At 46.7% G+C, this 16,678-nt stretch overlaps 2 protein-coding genes across 10 annotated transcripts in view; one reads left to right on the top strand and one right to left on the bottom strand.

Moving 5' to 3' along the window:
* LOC144479034 (uncharacterized) overlaps nucleotides 1-16,678 on the top strand; it is a 78,339-nt gene that overhangs the window by 3,831 nt on the left and 57,830 nt on the right. For 2 of the 8 annotated variants that reach the window (XR_013495464.1, XM_078197505.1), the window contains exons 1-7: nucleotides 3,880-3,999; nucleotides 4,561-4,909; nucleotides 4,990-5,513; nucleotides 5,847-6,174; nucleotides 6,753-7,005; nucleotides 7,915-8,303; nucleotides 11,969-12,060. Coding sequence is in view for 6 of the 8 variants with exons in the window: in XM_078197505.1 (XP_078053631.1) it covers nucleotides 8,278-8,303; nucleotides 11,969-12,060 (118 nt within the window). In the remaining 2 variants the exon portion in view is untranslated. Of the gene's footprint in view, nucleotides 1-3,489; nucleotides 4,000-4,560; nucleotides 4,910-4,989; nucleotides 5,514-5,846; nucleotides 6,175-6,752; nucleotides 7,111-7,914; nucleotides 8,304-11,968; nucleotides 12,061-16,678 lie in introns of those variants that run through there. The other 6 variants (XR_013495465.1, XM_078197503.1, XM_078197499.1 and 3 more) reach the window with 6 other exon arrangements.
* The window catches only part of LOC144479033 (fibroblast growth factor receptor homolog 1), an 80,965-nt gene continuing 64,700 nt past the window's right edge, over nucleotides 414-16,678 (bottom strand). For both annotated transcript variants that reach the window (XM_078197497.1, XM_078197498.1), the window contains exons 3-11: nucleotides 6,734-7,084; nucleotides 5,933-6,310; nucleotides 4,483-4,670; nucleotides 4,028-4,163; nucleotides 3,460-3,948; nucleotides 2,878-3,376; nucleotides 2,658-2,798; nucleotides 2,475-2,580; nucleotides 414-2,332 (exon numbers count right to left, since the gene is read on the bottom strand). In XM_078197497.1, the coding sequence (XP_078053623.1) occupies nucleotides 2,225-2,332; nucleotides 2,475-2,580; nucleotides 2,658-2,798; nucleotides 2,878-3,376; nucleotides 3,460-3,948; nucleotides 4,028-4,163; nucleotides 4,483-4,670; nucleotides 5,933-6,310; nucleotides 6,734-7,084 (2,396 nt within the window). In that variant the 3' untranslated portion in view covers nucleotides 414-2,224. The remainder of the gene's footprint in view (nucleotides 2,333-2,474; nucleotides 2,581-2,657; nucleotides 2,799-2,877; nucleotides 3,377-3,459; nucleotides 3,949-4,027; nucleotides 4,164-4,482; nucleotides 4,671-5,932; nucleotides 6,311-6,733; nucleotides 7,085-16,678) is intronic.

Genomic DNA, 16,678 nt, shown 5'->3' on the forward strand with positions numbered 1-16,678 from the left:
TGCAACTGAATTATGCACGCTCGTTATCATGACTTTACCTACAAACGAAAGATAATTGTAGGAATTTATTAATTGCGGGATTGAAATATAGTTTCAAATAATAATCAAAGCAAAAATACGAAATTTATGGTGAATTTTAACCCCTTTGCCGCCTTTATTTAAGGAACCACTGTTAGGATAGGATGACTGCATTTTTCTATGTGAACATTTAAATTTAACGAGACCGAGAGAATTTTTAAGTCCAGGCGAAGAAAAAAAATTATAGGGAATAAGCTATACGCATTATCGTTCAAATTACTTTTTTATCTGACTCTTAATAAATTTTTAGATAAAATAGTTTACTGGTCAATAATCAACTAGTATATCAACCACACAAGCAAGAACATTTTGAGAGAGTGAAAAATCGTGCAGTACAGTTCGAATCATTTTATTCGAGATGAAACTCACATTACAATAATAATCCAATATTTACGCAGAAACTATACATACATGTCTACCTTGGTAAATGCTGGTTTACTGGCTACCATTAGGTGCGCTTGGGTAACAAAAAGTAGCTTTTAAATAAACAAGTCGGTGCCTATGTACAGAGGATTCGTCGTCGACGTCGGTCGGTGTGTTCTTCGATTAAGAGAACTCGGCGCGTGATATTTTACAATGACCGACTCGGGGTTCGCCGTATATAAAAGAAACAGAGAAGGCCTTCTAAGTGTTCTAAGTAACAATATACAAGGAAATAAATTATCTACTACTAAGCACCTAGGTCTCGCATGCACCATTTATACAACCGTCGTGTGCGCGGCGGCAGGCGTGGACGATGATTACCGATTTTTGTTCGCGTGCAAAATGTTCTCGTACAAAAAAAAAAATTATACAATTAACGATCATCAACGTCTCCTCCCACGTAGAACTATACATCGTCCGCGTTGGAACTGTCGACGAGCCGATCCAACAAGAGAAATATACATATATAACCGTCAACACGTCGGCCCGCCGACACGCCAACGCGCACCAAAGTTTTTCTCTCTCTCTTCTCTCGCCCTTACGGTCCTAACACTTTTTTTTTTCTACAAAAGAAAACAGATGAAGACAATAGATAAAACCTATAAAAACGAAACATACGCGGGTTCGCTGCGGTCGAAACTCGCGGTCGTTGTCCACCTAAAAAAGTCGCTATCTTACAGAGAAACGTTCCATGTTTCATTGATTGACTAGTTTACAAACACGTTTTTTTTTTGTTCTCCGCCTCGAAATACGCGTTGTCCCGAAGAAGAATTCGAAGTCTTCCCGGCTGTATATCCGTCCTCCTTCCGGTTTCAGTTCTTTCTTTTTTTTTTCTTTTTACAAAACGAGCCCTGGCCGAACTTCAAACTTCCGCCATCTTTCCAAGGCACTTATCAATGGCACGGTATAACATGTAGAAATTGGACGACGTTTCACGCGTTCTTATTTATCCGTCTCTCCGTTCGCGCTTAGACCAGGATTGCCCTGCGGGGTGCTATTCTGGTCCCCATGTGAAACGGGAGCTGACGAGGAGGTCGTGCCCCCTCGAGGCACTTAGAAAGAACAAGGCAGTTCATCGTCTGTCTCCGGCGTCATTTGTCGCGAAACGGTTGCCCGCCGGGGCAACCTAGGACGGTTCCAGGGCAAAGGGTGCTCTCGTACTTGGTCTAGACAGGTGACGCCCCCGTCGAATCCGAGAGAGATCCTCGGCGACGGTCCCCGTTCGCCTGTGTTCAACGAGGCTTATTCTTTTCGGCCTGGACGCTTCGGATGCAGTTTAGGTAGCGCATCGAAGTCTTTCGTGAAGTTCGTTCCTTGCTCGGACGAACCGTGAAACCTGAGAATCGTAGAAAAATATCTGGGAACGACTGCGTTCCAATACTGGGACCGTGCCGATGGCGACGGTCTTGCATCGTCGGGAGCCTAACTTCCCAGGGTACAACGATACAGGGATAATAAATACAGTGGTCTCGTTAAGAAAAATCAGTCTCCTCGAAAGGCCGGAGTTGCTTCTCAATTGACAATTGTTCTCTTTCCCTTAAACTCTACGAAAAATACGCGCTAACAGGTCAATACTGATTTCGATTATTTGGCGTGTTCGCTGGTCGATCCAGCGGGTTTCCTCGATCCTTTTCCTCAACGTCCTCTTCGTCGTCGTTTTCGTTCGTCGATCCTCATGGATGGGTTTTCCTCGGTGAATCCCGCAAAAGACCGGGCGCTAAGCTCAGAGCAGGTACGGGAATGTTTCTTCACCGTCATCGTCCTCGGCATCGCTGGACTCTTGGCTGGATGGCGGGGTGTCCAGCTGAGGTAGTCCGAGGTCCAAGTATTCCTAAAATCCAGGAAAACAATCGATTTAGAGAAAACAGGTTTCTGACCTAACTCGGTACCTAGTTTGAATCTCAGCTACTTCCAACTCGAGCCCTACAGAATTTATTGAGAAGAGATTTATTCTTCAGAAGCGTCTGCTTTACCTCGTTCGCAGTTATCGTTAGTATCCTGTCAAGATCTTCGACCAGTTCCCCGAACATAGGTCGCTCGTTCGGCTGATAGCTCCAGCAGTCCCTCATCAGCATGTATCTGTAATTTGACATCGGTTAATAAGCGCACTATTCCGAGATACCTGGAAGGAGAACTCTGAAGTCGAATGTGCTTACATTTCGATGGAGCAGCAAGGTGGTTTCTCCATTCGATGACCGGTTCTCAGCAGATGGAACAGCTTCTCCACCGAAGGTACGGACGGATATGGTGTGCCACCCAGCGTCATGATCTCCCACAACAGAATTCCGTACGACCATCTGTAGAAACAATCACGTTTACGGAACAATCCTTCTCGTCGTGCGACTTTTCGAAGCATCCGATGGAAACACTACTTACACGTCGGACTGAGTGGTGTAGACCCGATGGAACAGAGCCTCCGGCGCCATCCATTTCACCGGCAACCGTCCATCCGTGGTCTTCCTGTAGTAGTCGTGGCAGTGGATGTCCCTGGCAAGACCGAAGTCAGCGATCTTCAACACGTACTCGTCGCTGACAAGGACGTTCCTGGCAGCCAGGTCTCTGTGAATGCACCTTCGGCTCGCCAGGTACTCCATGCCCCTGGCCACTTGGTACGCGAAAGAGACCAGGTCCTTTTGCGTCAGGGTCTTTTTCTCTTTGGCGTCTTGGCCTATCGTCGGCTCGTACCCCGAGGAAGGTCTGTGATCCCGTAGGAAATCGCGTAGGTTTCCGTGGGGAGCGAACTCCACCACCACGTACAGCGGCCCACCCTGCGTGCAGGCACCCAGCAGATTGATTATGTTTACGTGCTTTCCGATCATTTTCATCATCTCCATCTCAGAGACCAGGTCCATCATCTCCGCGTCCGTGTGACCCTCTGTGAAACAGATTCTTGGATCAATCGACACGTTCTTCGCGCGTGAAGTTCATAACAAAAAGAATTCTGTTCAATGTTCTTACCTTTCAACATCTTAACCGCCACGACGTTAGGTATTCCAGGTTTGCCGGTGTTGGTCTGCGCCCTGATCACCTTGCCAAAGGCTCCCTCGCCAAGAGTGTTGCCCAAAGCCAAGTGCTCCCTGGGCAACTCCCACGCGCTGTCAACAGGAAGCTCGTACTCGGATATGCTGCCACCGTTGCTGTCCTCCGCGGCGACCGTCGACTTCTGCTTCTCGATCTTCACCACCGGCATCAGCAACGGCTCTTGAACGTTCTGCGCGTTCACCAGGTTCTGCTTCTCCACGATCACTTTCTTCGTCCATTGGGTGACCACCGCGGCCCTGGCTGTCTCGATCGCCAACAGCTTCTTCATCTTCTCGCGCTTCAGACGGTGGAAGATGTAGATCACCACTACGACGCCCACCGCGAAGAAGATGAACAGCACCGCTGCCAGAATGTTCACGAGGATCTGCGGCTTCGCTGGGATTGGCACCCGGTGGTCCTCGAGAGCTGGAAGAACATGATCAATGTACTCGTTCGTTCGAGGACAATGAATCCAAGGTACACACAATGATATACGATCACTCACATTCGACTACCCTAAGATAGGCGCTGCTAAAGGTCTCGCCCAACGTGTTCTGAGCGATGCAAGTGTACCAGCCTTCGTCTTTCTCCGTCACGTTGTACAGTCTCAGCACCTCCGGGTTCTCCGCATAGTTTACATCCTAAAGACACACAGAATTTCATTCGAAATTATCGCGGGCTCCTTCGAGATCCAAAATCGGATCACGTTCGAAAGTTGAAGTTTGAATAGGAGAATAAGTCAGCACTTTACTGGGATACTCGAGGACATTTACATCGGGAAGAAAACATTTCACGAAGAAACTCCGTTTCGAACAATTTCGTTGAACAGAGATACGGTGCAGAATTAGTTGGAAGATCGTGATAGTTGTGTTAGAAAGGCGAACAGTTTGATCTCGAGAACAGGGAATGCGCAGGTAGGGAGTGAAGCGATATATCATGCAAATAGTTCTACGTGCCCACCTTGACCTCCACCCGCATACTCTGATTGGTTTTGTTCACAGTGTCGAAAGAAGTGTGATAACCGTGATACCATTCTAGGTGACGGTGCGCGTCGGAGAGGACCTTGCAGGTCATTGTCACGTTGATGCCGATCTGGACGGTCGTGTTCCTCGGCGCCGTCGTCAGTATTGGCCGGTGCTTCACGCTCTCTACAGGAAAAAATAGACCCAACCACCGGTTTTACCGAAGCTCGAGAATCGTGACAAGAAGAGAAAGTTGGAGAAAAAAAAAAACGTGTCCTTCGAGAGCGAATCCACTTGTTAGTCTTCGGAACATTCGACCGTTCGATGAATTCGATCTCGATGAACATCCACACATCGTAAAGACAGACCGGCACCCTAGAGGATTACTTAGAAGAACTGTCGACGCTGGAACTACCAAGCAGATGGTATCCTCGGCATCCTCGGAAACGGTTGCATCGAGGATAACGAGACAATATGCATCATTAAACTCTGCTTTAAATTTCAGATCGTGGATCGACATCGATTGGTAGTTCCAACGGAGAATGACGACCTCATCGAAACACAATGTACAAGATCGAGGTAGAGCCACCGGCAATCCATCTGGAAATTATGGTACAAGAGAAAGATCGTTCAGCTCCTCCACCGTAATGGTTAGTCACTAAGAGATGTTTTGGAGTGCAACAGAGAAGCGCCACCGGAAATTCCCGTGCTGTATATTGTTCGGAATTAAATAGAGTGTTTTCGGGAGTCGGTCGCAAAGTAAGCGGCGACCTTAACGAGGATACAGGCAAGAACCTCCACCAATGAACGGTTTACAAGCCGCCTGTACCTCCAGCAGAATTCCGTCCGGCGAATTCTCTTGGTCGCCCGGGTATTCGGCCACTCTCAGCCATTGTATGAAGGGCTCGAGATCAGACACGATCGGACATTTGAAGGTCACCGTGCTGTTCACCACCGCCGTCACGTTCTTTGGGAAATCCTCGTTGATGTACGGCTTGTGCGGAAAACGCTCTACAGATGCGGTCAACGGTTAGCGGACCCGATCACGGCTAGCTTAGGTTGCAACGTATGCCGGTGATGATGTTTCTTTGGTTGCTGAATCTTGGCTGCTGAATTCGCGAATCTTATACGATTATACCCTTCGTCTGGCTTGCAGATTAAGCGATAAACCAGAGAAACTTACATCGATATCGTCGCAAGCGTAACAATGCTTTATACGTTGCAACCTAACTACCTCCTAGACATCGTATCCTCTAAATTGTGGCATCGATATGTCGCAGTGCTGTCCAAACTTCTAAACTCTAGTTAACCACCTAAAGTCTACAGCTTTTCTGTAATTGCCGTCTATATTCTTTTTACTAGGATATCTACGTAAACAGCTTCGTGGACATTCATTTTCATGGACAGCACCATAACATCGTGGTGCAACGAAAGATGACTCTGCTCACCGATAATGTCGACCTTCGAAGTCCGATTGATGCAGCCCAGGATGTTGCAAACCACGCAGGTGTAATTGCCGCTGTCCTCGGGGACCAGATCCTCTAGCCTAAAGGTCCACTTGGTGATGACAACGGTGCCCAATGTTCGTTTCGGTATCTCGTTGTTCTTGTACCAGGTGATGTTGGGTCTTGGGTTGCCGAAACTGGGACATCTCAGGCGAACCATGTTGCCGGCTGGTTTCACGACCACGGTAGGCATCTCCACGTTCTTGTTGAACGTCGGTGCACGTTCCGGGACGGTGTTATTGTGTTCGCCTGCGGTTTCGTTCTCAAGGTCGCTGTCCACGTTGTCGCTCTCCAAGTGCAACGACCTGGTCTCTGGAAGATCTGACAGGAAATCGATAGCGGATGTCAGTACCGACGAAAACGTTCGACTAGATACTGAATATGGATTATAAAAAAACTTGAAGAGACAACCGCGAGAACTGGATACATAGAATCCATAGATTACTGATCGAGGATTCTGTATGAGAAAATTGCGAGCAAACCCTTTAATCGAGATTATGTACAAGTTCAATTAGACGTTGATAGAGCCCGGGTGATTGGATCACTCAATCAATTACTGATGAGTTGTATTTAGACGGTGACGACCTCGAAGATTCTTGAGAAAGAAATAACCGATGGAAGCTAATGAACCATGGTTGAGATTGTGAATAAGTCATAAGTTATGAAACTCTTTGCTTCGAAGCTCCGATCAGTTAATTTACATTTCATTATCAGATTTTTAATAGTTCTAAGAAAGGGGCTCACTTCTCGCTTCGTTTTCCAGCTCGTTCGTTTCCTCCTCGGCTCGATGGGCTCCCATGACGGTGTCCAGTTTGTCGACATCGCGCTGGTAGCCGTCGTTCTGCAACTGCTCGATTCGTATCGTCACGTTCCGCCATTCGGCCGTCGCGTTCGATTCGACCAGGCAAGCGTACGAGCTCGCGTCTTCGGGCTCGATATACTTGAATCTCAAGGACTGCTTCATCAGCCGTACCCTCGGCGACGGTGCCCGGAATATTTTGTTATCCTTGTACCAGGTAGTTTCCCCGTTCATCGAACATCGCAGGATCAGCTTCTCGCCGAGCGGCACCACCACCATATCAGGATGCTCGAGATCTGAAATTAGAATCACCATTATTCCCGTGAGATTGTACGATAGCCGGGAGAAAATATTCCGATCGAGAACATAGGCTAAAGATACGGTTGAGCATTGCTGGCAGATGCATAAAAATTGATTGAGAGCATAAACGAGATCCAAGGTTCACTTTAAATTACATCTTTCGAAACGGGAGCAATATTTTTATAATTGGGCCAAGCGATGTACATTTTTTTCAACAAACTGTTTTCATAAACCGCCACTGGTTGCAGCGATGTTCTTTCAACTTTTTCGTTTGTGTCTGTAACGAAAATTTCAACAAATAATCTTGCAATATCGGGAAAACGTGTAGACGTTCAATTATGTTGAACGATAAAAAGAAAAGGCCTGCCCAGGAACTAACGACTGTATCTAACGTTACGAAGATAAACTGAACTGGCCACCGCTTGGCAGACGTCCGCCTCTTCTAATTCGATTCTTCCGCGAATCGTTGTTGCGATACACCCTGAAATCCTTTCAAAGAAAATGTCTGCGTTGTTTTTCAACGCCGAATTGGAAAATTGTTGGATTTAATTGAGAAACTCGGTTCATACATTTGTAATCGAAAGCTATCGGAACTTCTAGTCCAGTAATTATTACGGCATAATTAACTAGTCGTTACATTCTTACTGGAATAAAATCTTATTCGGACAAATGTTAATTTAAATTATTTTTTTCAAATTAATATCATTCGAATAAAATGTTCTCTAACTCTGATATAAACTATAAAACACAAAATATATATATTTATATTTATTTATTCATTTATGTAGTAATCTGCCGACTGATACGTAAACGATTCTTTTGACAGAGATTGGTGAATGAAAGGTTCGCCGAAGAACCCAACTTGACCCTGAGGACCAAGGCGAAGAAGATCGTCGCGAGACGAAGAGAGCTCGACACCGAAAGCGTGGCCCCGGTCTCAACGAAAATCGAGCTCGCCTGACCATGGAAACTCATTTTCCCGGTCCATTCATGAATTCAGCATCGAGGTATCGCCGTTTGGCCTTCGGCCAGAAGCGAATCGCGACACTGTCCCTTCCGACGTCCCATCTGGAATCGTCTCGGCCCCCTCGGGGCCCCTTCTGTCGACGTCGATTCGCGTCTTCCTCGTCGTCAGAACGCGTCAGACTAAATTTAGAAGTCTGTCGAGGGTGTTCTCTCCGGTCTGCTCATGGTTTGCGCACCGGTTGCAGTTCGGTAAGCCTTGCGGGCCAGGTCCGACGTTTTTTCTTCGTAGAAAACGGTATAATCGACAGGAGTCGAGTAGCACAATTATAGAAACGGAATTCGTGCGTTTATTACTGACTTGCGAATTAGATTTCCGTTCGTCGATTTACAACTAAACTGCGGCCCTTTATGCAAAATAGAAACTTTAGGCATTTTTTGTCTCGGTACGTTTGGTGTTAATAGTTCGAAATTGGTAAAGACAATGTAGAAATATCATATTTATCAATGTTAAACGTCACAAATTCGCCGATCTGCGCAATTGCGGACTATCTATAGCTCGATATCATTGAAAACGCTGTACCAACGAATCAAACAATCAAATATCATGTTATAGGGCGAGGTTTATAAACTGTGAAATAGGCTTCGTTCCTCCGCTCTCGCAAGGCGGATTAAAACGGCGCGTCGGCGAGAGCATCATTTCCATATCTTCTAGAACTCTCCGTTTCGTGTAATTAACAGACAGAGACGCGTGTTTATCATCTAATCGGACACAGTCGACTGAATTCCATCTCGCCCACGATTTCCTGGTGTCTCCGTGTTCCCCGAGAGTCCTCCGGCTGCTTTAATTTCCACGCCGGTCTCCCCAGATCTTCCACGGACGGGTCTCTTAATCCGGTCTTTAAACATCCTTAGCAGCCCGCACAAATGACCGATTGTCCCGGAGTGCTGCTCCCGACTTCCGCCGATCGAGTTTATTGTCTTTCGCCGCGAGTTCCGTTCACGCTTCTTTTTTCGGACACGCGGCTGCGTCACGTGCGAGCTTCGTACGCACGCCAGACTCATCGAACGAGTCCCATCGTCGGCTGATTCCGATTCGAAATCGGACAACGGATGCGATTGGCGTCTTCCGGTAGGCGATCGTCTTCATAGACTAACGCTGTTAACGTTCCTAGTCGAAGTCGTTAGAAAAAATTTAATGTCGTAGATCGACTTTACATGTTTATTGAAATAACATTTTCGTGAATCGTTTCGTAGCATAGACGTATATTTTACAATCTCCGATTCTGTTTAGTTCTTTCTACCCAACTATCAAAAATTAGCGATACTATTGGGATCCACAAATTTTGAGAATATCATTTGACTTTCACATGAATTGAACTAAATGCTAACTTTGCTCTTCCGAAAAATAGAGAAAAAAGATTTACACGCTGAACAACGAGTGTATCCCGTTTACGCGTCTTTTAACGCATACAGAAGATATTCTGCATTACCTTTCACGCGGACAGCTTCGTTTTTACGGCGGAGAATATTCTAGAAAATTTTAAAACGCTCGACCTCTTGGAAGTCATTTCTGTTCCTCTATTTCCGTGGGCAACGAGACGAACGGTGGCAGGATGAGAGCACATATTCCGTTCCAAAAAGCAAATAGCCGAGACAGGCAACGAGAATGCTGGGCTCGATCCGTTCGGGGGAGCGTCGGCCATTAGCTAATGGTAGCATGAGCTGCGAGTCTCCCTCGTTTGACAACGCGACCGAGCTCTGCGCCGGTCGTTTATTTACTCGTGTCTTCGGACAAACGCGCACCTTTTCACCGTCGCTATTCTCCGCGGCGCGTCGACTCTCCTCCTGTTTTCTCTTTGTCGACCGGGATCAAAGAGCTACCTGTTTACGCGGGACGAGAATTCGAATTCGAATTAGGCTGCGTTGGACCGTTCCAATAGAGACGCTGGTCTCGACTGCCAAGTGACGCAAGTTTTCGGTCAGCGTTTTATAGCATTTAATTTTCAAACTCCCGTTTGATCTCAGTTATAAGATTACTCATTAATTATGATTTAGAACCGAGACGTACGAATGTGCGCCAAAGCAATGAAATCCGGAGTCGACAAGCGCGATAGAAAATGTCTAGAATAATTATTAGTATAAGTAAGTCACCTGCTTTGGGGACATTTCAAAAATAAAACTGAACCGAACAGTTCATTTTTCGCCAGGTGTTTGAAATGTCTCTGGAGTGCTCAGAACCGGGGCCCCGTTCTGCCTGGCAGCCGGCGGATACAGCGAGGCGCGCGATAATGATTTACGCGAAACGGAGGACTAGAAAAGTAGACACAGTCGTCGTCGACCAGTCCAATTAATCCTCCACGGGAGCTGCCCGCTGCTTTAGATAGCCGTTCTCTACGCGTAATTTATGAACGCCGGTTTTCACCGTATTCAGAAGCACTCTCCTGGCCCCGTATCGAATTCTATTCACCGCGGACGTACATATAGCCCGGAGACTCTCGTCGGTGAGAAAGCTGTCGATAATATTGTGTCGCTGGGTAACGGATACACGGTCCCCGTGGCTCGGGGCATTAATCCCGTCCAATAAATCTCCGGCGATCGTCGGAAAAAGGCCCGGCGCGGTGTGTTCTCGTGCCGTGGCTTGTCGGGAATAGCACGCGCCGCTCGTAAATTAATTTCAAAGTTTTCGCGCGAGAGGCGAGCGCGAGGCTTCCGCGAGGCGGTCGCGAGCGGCGGTCGTGACCGGTTCTCAAAATATTTTCCGCGGCCGAGAGCCGGTCCGATTTAGAATCGGGTGCTGCACCGTCGAAAATCGATCGAGAGACGCCTGGATCGCTTCGGGCGGACTAAAAGTTCGGCTTTGTATAAAACTAGCGTGGTTATTTATACGATTCGTAACAGCGGAATAAAAAAATAGAAGGATCCACGCGTTGGTAATTTGGAAGGAGAAATGAAGGATTGATGCAGGTGTTAGAACCAAGGAAGATTGATCGCTCGAAAAGTGTGCCAAAATGGTTTCGACTCCGGGACCGGTGGCCTAACAATAATGGCACACGTGTTTACCGTATGTCCGACCAAAATAAATAACACGTAATTGTTCGTTAATCGGACCAAATCGAACATAAAGTATCGCGTCTAAAATCCGAGCGAATTTCGTACACCGACCACGTCATTCGCATCGAAGGATCTCTGTTTCGCGCAAACCGTCGTAGCGTCCGTGATATTATTTTTATAGCGGGAGTTATGCTGCCAAAAACGAAGCGCTCGCCACGATATTACAGAAAAGCGAATGCTACGCAGACCTCGGGCCCGAAGTGTAAAAGAAACAATCAAATTCGGTGGAGTTTACGCGATCCGCCGCGATTTCCAGGCACTCCGCGCTATGTTTAGAGACGGCATAGCATTTCGTTAGACACGGAGTCTGACCAGCGCACCTTGGCAACTATTTTAATGAAGCGAAAACAAACCCGCGAATTAATCAACTCGAGAGCAACGCGCCCCGACGCTCGGGGGACTTTTCTATTCGAAATGTTCGCGAACGAGTTTACATCGTGTTTACACCGGCTGTTCGCCCGATATCTGTCGTGTAAACTTTTTAATTAGCCGGCTGCACCAACTGGTCGCGCTGCGTTTCATTCATTTTCGGTTCTCTCATTCACAACTGCTGTCGTCGACTTTCACGGTTCTTCAATTCATCGAAATTCTCGCTGTCGAATTCGATGTAATCGTAACATCCGATAACTAATTAATTATAATCTTTGGTATAATTAAAAAGTCGGAAATATTTTTTAAAACGTTACCGTATCATTTTTAATTCATTAAGATGATTCAAGGAAGAATAAATTTTAATGGAAATAATGATCAATTAAAGTGGTCGAGTCGAGCGCATAATTAATCGTTTTTAATTGGACTTGCAGGCGACGGTGGCGACGAAGTTCTCCGGATCCAAGGGAACAGTCTGCAATCTGGATCGTCGAGGAGGGTCCAGGGGGTCTGCGCGTCCAATTCGGTAAGTTAACGCCATTAAATCTCTCATTAATCAGCGGGGAAGGGTTGCGTTCCGCATGCGATGACATTTCCTCGAAGTAATGAGAACCGATGGCCGGGCATCGTCCAGCCACGCGTCGAACGACGAGTCCATTTTCGTCGACGCCGCCGTGACGAATGGACGGTCGGTTTAATCTGGTCGCGGTGCTCCGTCCGGCCGGGAGCTCCGGCGTTAATCTCTTCAAACGCACCGTGAACCGAGTCCGGTGGTCGCGGACCGCGAATCACCGTCCAAACAAGATGTTCCACAGAAATTATGGCACCTCCGTGCAATTCGTTTTACCGATGAGAATCGTCGTTTTAAATATACGCTGAACCGGGGGCCAATTACGCGGACTGGTCACTTCGTTCGTCCCGATTCAGGACACGAGGCAACGGATTTTAATGGTACTCGCGCACGAGACGGTTCGTGACAAATTATGGGCAGTTTCGGTCATCGTGTCGCTCGTGTTCAGTTTTTTAAGTGATAAAAATCGTTGGTTTAAAAGTAATTGGATTTCGAGAGCAATTAGATGTTCGGGGAAGTGGATTACGTATAGCAGACAAGGGATATTGTTGAAATTTGGACATGGTAAAATTAGGGGTAGTTTAATTCATCTCTACGCGTCCACACTTTTTGTATAAATAGTCTCAAAATAAATTTAGGTCCCATTTAAATTAAAAAGATTTACACAAAATCGTTGAAAACTTAGAAAGTTCGATGAGTTTAATCGACTCGTTCAATGCGGTGGAAATAATCGATTCCAATATTAGTTCAGCACGGAACGATTCGTGCCCTGGCACCTCGAGTTTTCGGTCGCGCGAACTATTCGCGAAAAGAGATAAGTTTTCGCGGAGGAAAGACGGGTTCAGAGAATGGCTACGTGGAAATAGCGTTCAGGGACATCGTCCGCGGTCCGTCGGAGTATCCAACCGCGTAAACAACCCTCCAAAAATATTCGGGACTTCTGCACGCAACTCTTTCATCTCGCGCAAACATCAACAGCCGCGAGCAACGAATTGCTTCCTCGACCAGCAACGCGAAAACCTCGCGATGCCGTGCCCCCCTTTTTAGCGTAAACAGTTATTTTTAACGATCCGCCGCGAATAATATTCGCCGCGCAAAATTCCTCGCTTGAAAAATTAGGATCTCTTTGACCCCGACGAAATTGTCCGCATGCTATGATCTCGTCGCGTTTAAAGGGATCCGGTGGCGGGGATTGGTTCAACTTAAAATTCGGAAGCAGTATCGGAAAGCGGAGGTTTCAAGCTTCAATTTCAGTTCATCGTTTTTATTCAGAATCGTTTCAATCATCTTTAGCAATATATTTTAGTAAATAGTTGCGATAAATTCGGATAGCCGTAGTCGAGGGTTAAATTATAAATTCAAGTCAATTGTATGTAGTTAATTCTTATGAAATTCTCTACTAAATTTCCGACTCCAGGAAAAATAATCCGAGAACCTCCGACTAAAATTAAAGATCTCCTGAAAATGATTTCCCTTCTCTGCTGGCACGCGGTTAATTTCTAGTATCACTCTGCTATCACTCCCGAGCCAGAGATTAATTCGTCGGGGCACGTGCTATATCTCAACCGAGTTCCAGACACGAATGGGGTGCGTGCTCGAAGGGGTAACAGAATTCGACGATGCGCGCGTCGGTTTCGTATTACTCCGATATCCCACGCGGTTAGATCGTATCTTGGATTCTTAATCCGACGACGATCTGGTCCAGAGGAGAGTCCGCTTTTCGCCGATCTACCGACTGGTATTAATCTCTACAAAGCGGGAACTCGATACCCCGAACCCTTTCACTGTTTTTTCCGTCCCGGAACAAGGGCCTCCGACGAGCAACTCGTCGCTCTGATGAAATCATTTTCTTGCCTTCCGAGACCCAGCCCGACGATGTATCAGCTTCGAATTCGAGAGGATTACGAGCCGGGATCAGTGTATAACAATACCCGGTGGATTACCGAGGTTATTGTGTAAACCCGGAAACTGGACATTGGAATCAGAAACGCGTTTTTCGCGTTGCAAAACGAGGAGTTGATTTCCCAGCTAGCTCGATGTAACTCCTCTACGGTGTAATCAGGCTTAAATAGCTTCGCGTTAATTCTATAATTGAAACACGATAACCCTGAAATACGCTTTGTTTTCTCAACGTGGGATCAAAAATGTGTCTACTTCTTGCAAAAGTAATTTACAACGGCGGAGTCGTATTTCCTCAGCCGACAACGAAGATTAGAAAACGCATAAAATTTGCTTGATCTATTCATTTCGTTCTTCCTCGTCGAACAATTGCAGAACATATTGTTTCGTCGCTTTAATCGTGCGCGGCGAATTAATTTCACATTAACCCTAAATCAAATCGTTCAAACGTAAAATCGACTTTGCTCGCTTCGGCGGATTATCGAATATCAGGATCTAGTTTATTATTTGGATCAACGATTCGTCACGGCAATCAAACGTATTGTCATCGTTCAGATAAATGCCGCGTCAAGTGCATCGAATGTCCAATTAGTCACGAGATTACTCTGTCACGAAGACAATATCGAGCACGGTCCGCCGCGTTGTTTTGTCGTTTCGACGGCTAATCTTCCTAACGAAACAGTCGTCTGCTTGCGCGCGACGGATGATATATTACGCACGATTAACGAGGATCGCGCGGAGCGTCCGTTCTTTGTTGAATAATTCGAGAATTTGGTCGACGATGCGTGGTGAATCATCGCGTGGTGTTTCTCGTAAACAACGGGAACGCTCGATAAGCGATAAGACCATGAGAACCGTATCGGGCGCAAGGCTGTCTTCCGGTGTGAAAACTAATTTCTTCTCGATCCTGCTTCTCCGGTTAAGCCTGATTTCTCGACACAGTAAATTCTCGCTAATTGTCTCGCGACTCGTAAACAGAATTGGACAATTAAAGAAGAGGAGATACGATCGATCGAAATCGCAGAAACACGGGTTAAATGGAAAACGTGCCCCACAGCCACACAGCGTACCAATTTCTCTCGTCGATGCGGTAAATCGGCAGGATCGATTTCAAGCTAGAAGCAACGACTGATTTAGATACCAAGCGGCTGAGAGTGAAATCGTTGGAGGATATACGGACTCTAATCTGGTCTAGGCTCCAATTAGATGGGAATCGCAAGCAGTCGGTATTAGAGATCTTTGTGAATGCGTAACTCTGTCCGAGCTTCGGTAGCTAAAGATAGAAAACTCGATGTAAGCCGCGCTGGACTCTAATAACGAGTTATAGAGATCTCGCAGGATGCTCGGCTCAACTCGGATTAATATTTCAGCGACCGGGGGCTTTTGAGAACGCGTACTCGCTGCCTTGGCCAACGATGGAGACCTTAGGAAACACGTAGTTCATTTTAAACCAGCATGTATACACCTTAAATAACAAGTTCTTGGAGAACGGCTAGTTTGTAACATGCGGCGAGGATGGCTGCGCCCGGCCGCCGGCTGGCAGCATCGAAGATCGCCTCGAGCACCGTCGACCGGTGATTGAGACCTCAAGGGACACGCGGTTAAACCTAAATTGGTGTTTAGAAGCCTCAGATAAAATGTCCCTAATGGCTGGCTTACTGCAGACGAAGAACTTTGTATCCTCTGGCTGGAAACCTCGAAGATACTTAACTCAGGCCGCGTTGTACCGTCTTAGACAGCGATGGCGACCTCGGGGGACGTGCAGTTCAATCTGAATTAGTGTTTCGAAGCGCAGAGAAAATGTTCCTGAAGACTATCCTGGATTCTAGTAACTTAGGTGCTAGACTTTGGTATCCGCTGGCTAAGAACTTCTAAGACTCCATGCATAGACCACATTGTTGCGTTTTAACCACTGACAGAAACCTAGGGCGACGTACAGTACAATTTAGATTGGCGTTTAGAGGCATCGCATAAACTGTTCCTAAAGGTTAGCTTAACCTGTAGCAAGCAGAGACCGAGACTCTGGTAGATTCTAGCTAGAAACTTTGAAGGCTCATTTATTATATTTAATTATTATAAATTAACTGAAATAACTCACGAGTTCTAATTGATCGTCGGTCGGACTACCTTTTTGGCTAAGTCTATATTTAAGAACCTCAACTAAGATGTTCTCTGCTAGGTCATAGAAGTCATAAACAGAGGCCACGATGTTCCCCGGTTCGAAACTTCGAAGACACCCGGTCCGGGCCGTTCTACACCATCTTGTCCAGCAATAAACCGCCTCAGGGAACTTACAATTCAGTCTATATTAGCGTTTAACAACCTCGACTAAAATCTTCCTAACGACTAGCTCACTCTAGCTAGATCGTAGTTTCAGAAACAGAGGCCTACTCTATGTCATCCCAGAGACGTCGATGGACGATGGAAACCGGCGCTTAGAGACCGCAGATAAAAAGCCAGGGCTAGACGACTGTGTGGCCAGAGGCAGACGAGAGGATGCATAAGCGCAGCAGTTCGGGCCAACGTCTCCGGATAGAGACATCGGGTTGTCTCGTCCCGGAGACGCCTCGGACGTTCTAATTAAGATTCCGTTGCGGCTCCGGGTCGCTCGGTTGTTTGATATAAAAACAAATGCACCGGGGATAGAAAAAAGGCCGGCGAAGGGAGAGGACCG

The sequence above is a fragment of the Augochlora pura genome, chromosome 3 (assembly GCF_028453695.1).
Source record: "Augochlora pura isolate Apur16 chromosome 3, APUR_v2.2.1, whole genome shotgun sequence".
NCBI classification, from domain to species: Eukaryota; Metazoa; Arthropoda; class Insecta; order Hymenoptera; family Halictidae; genus Augochlora; species Augochlora pura.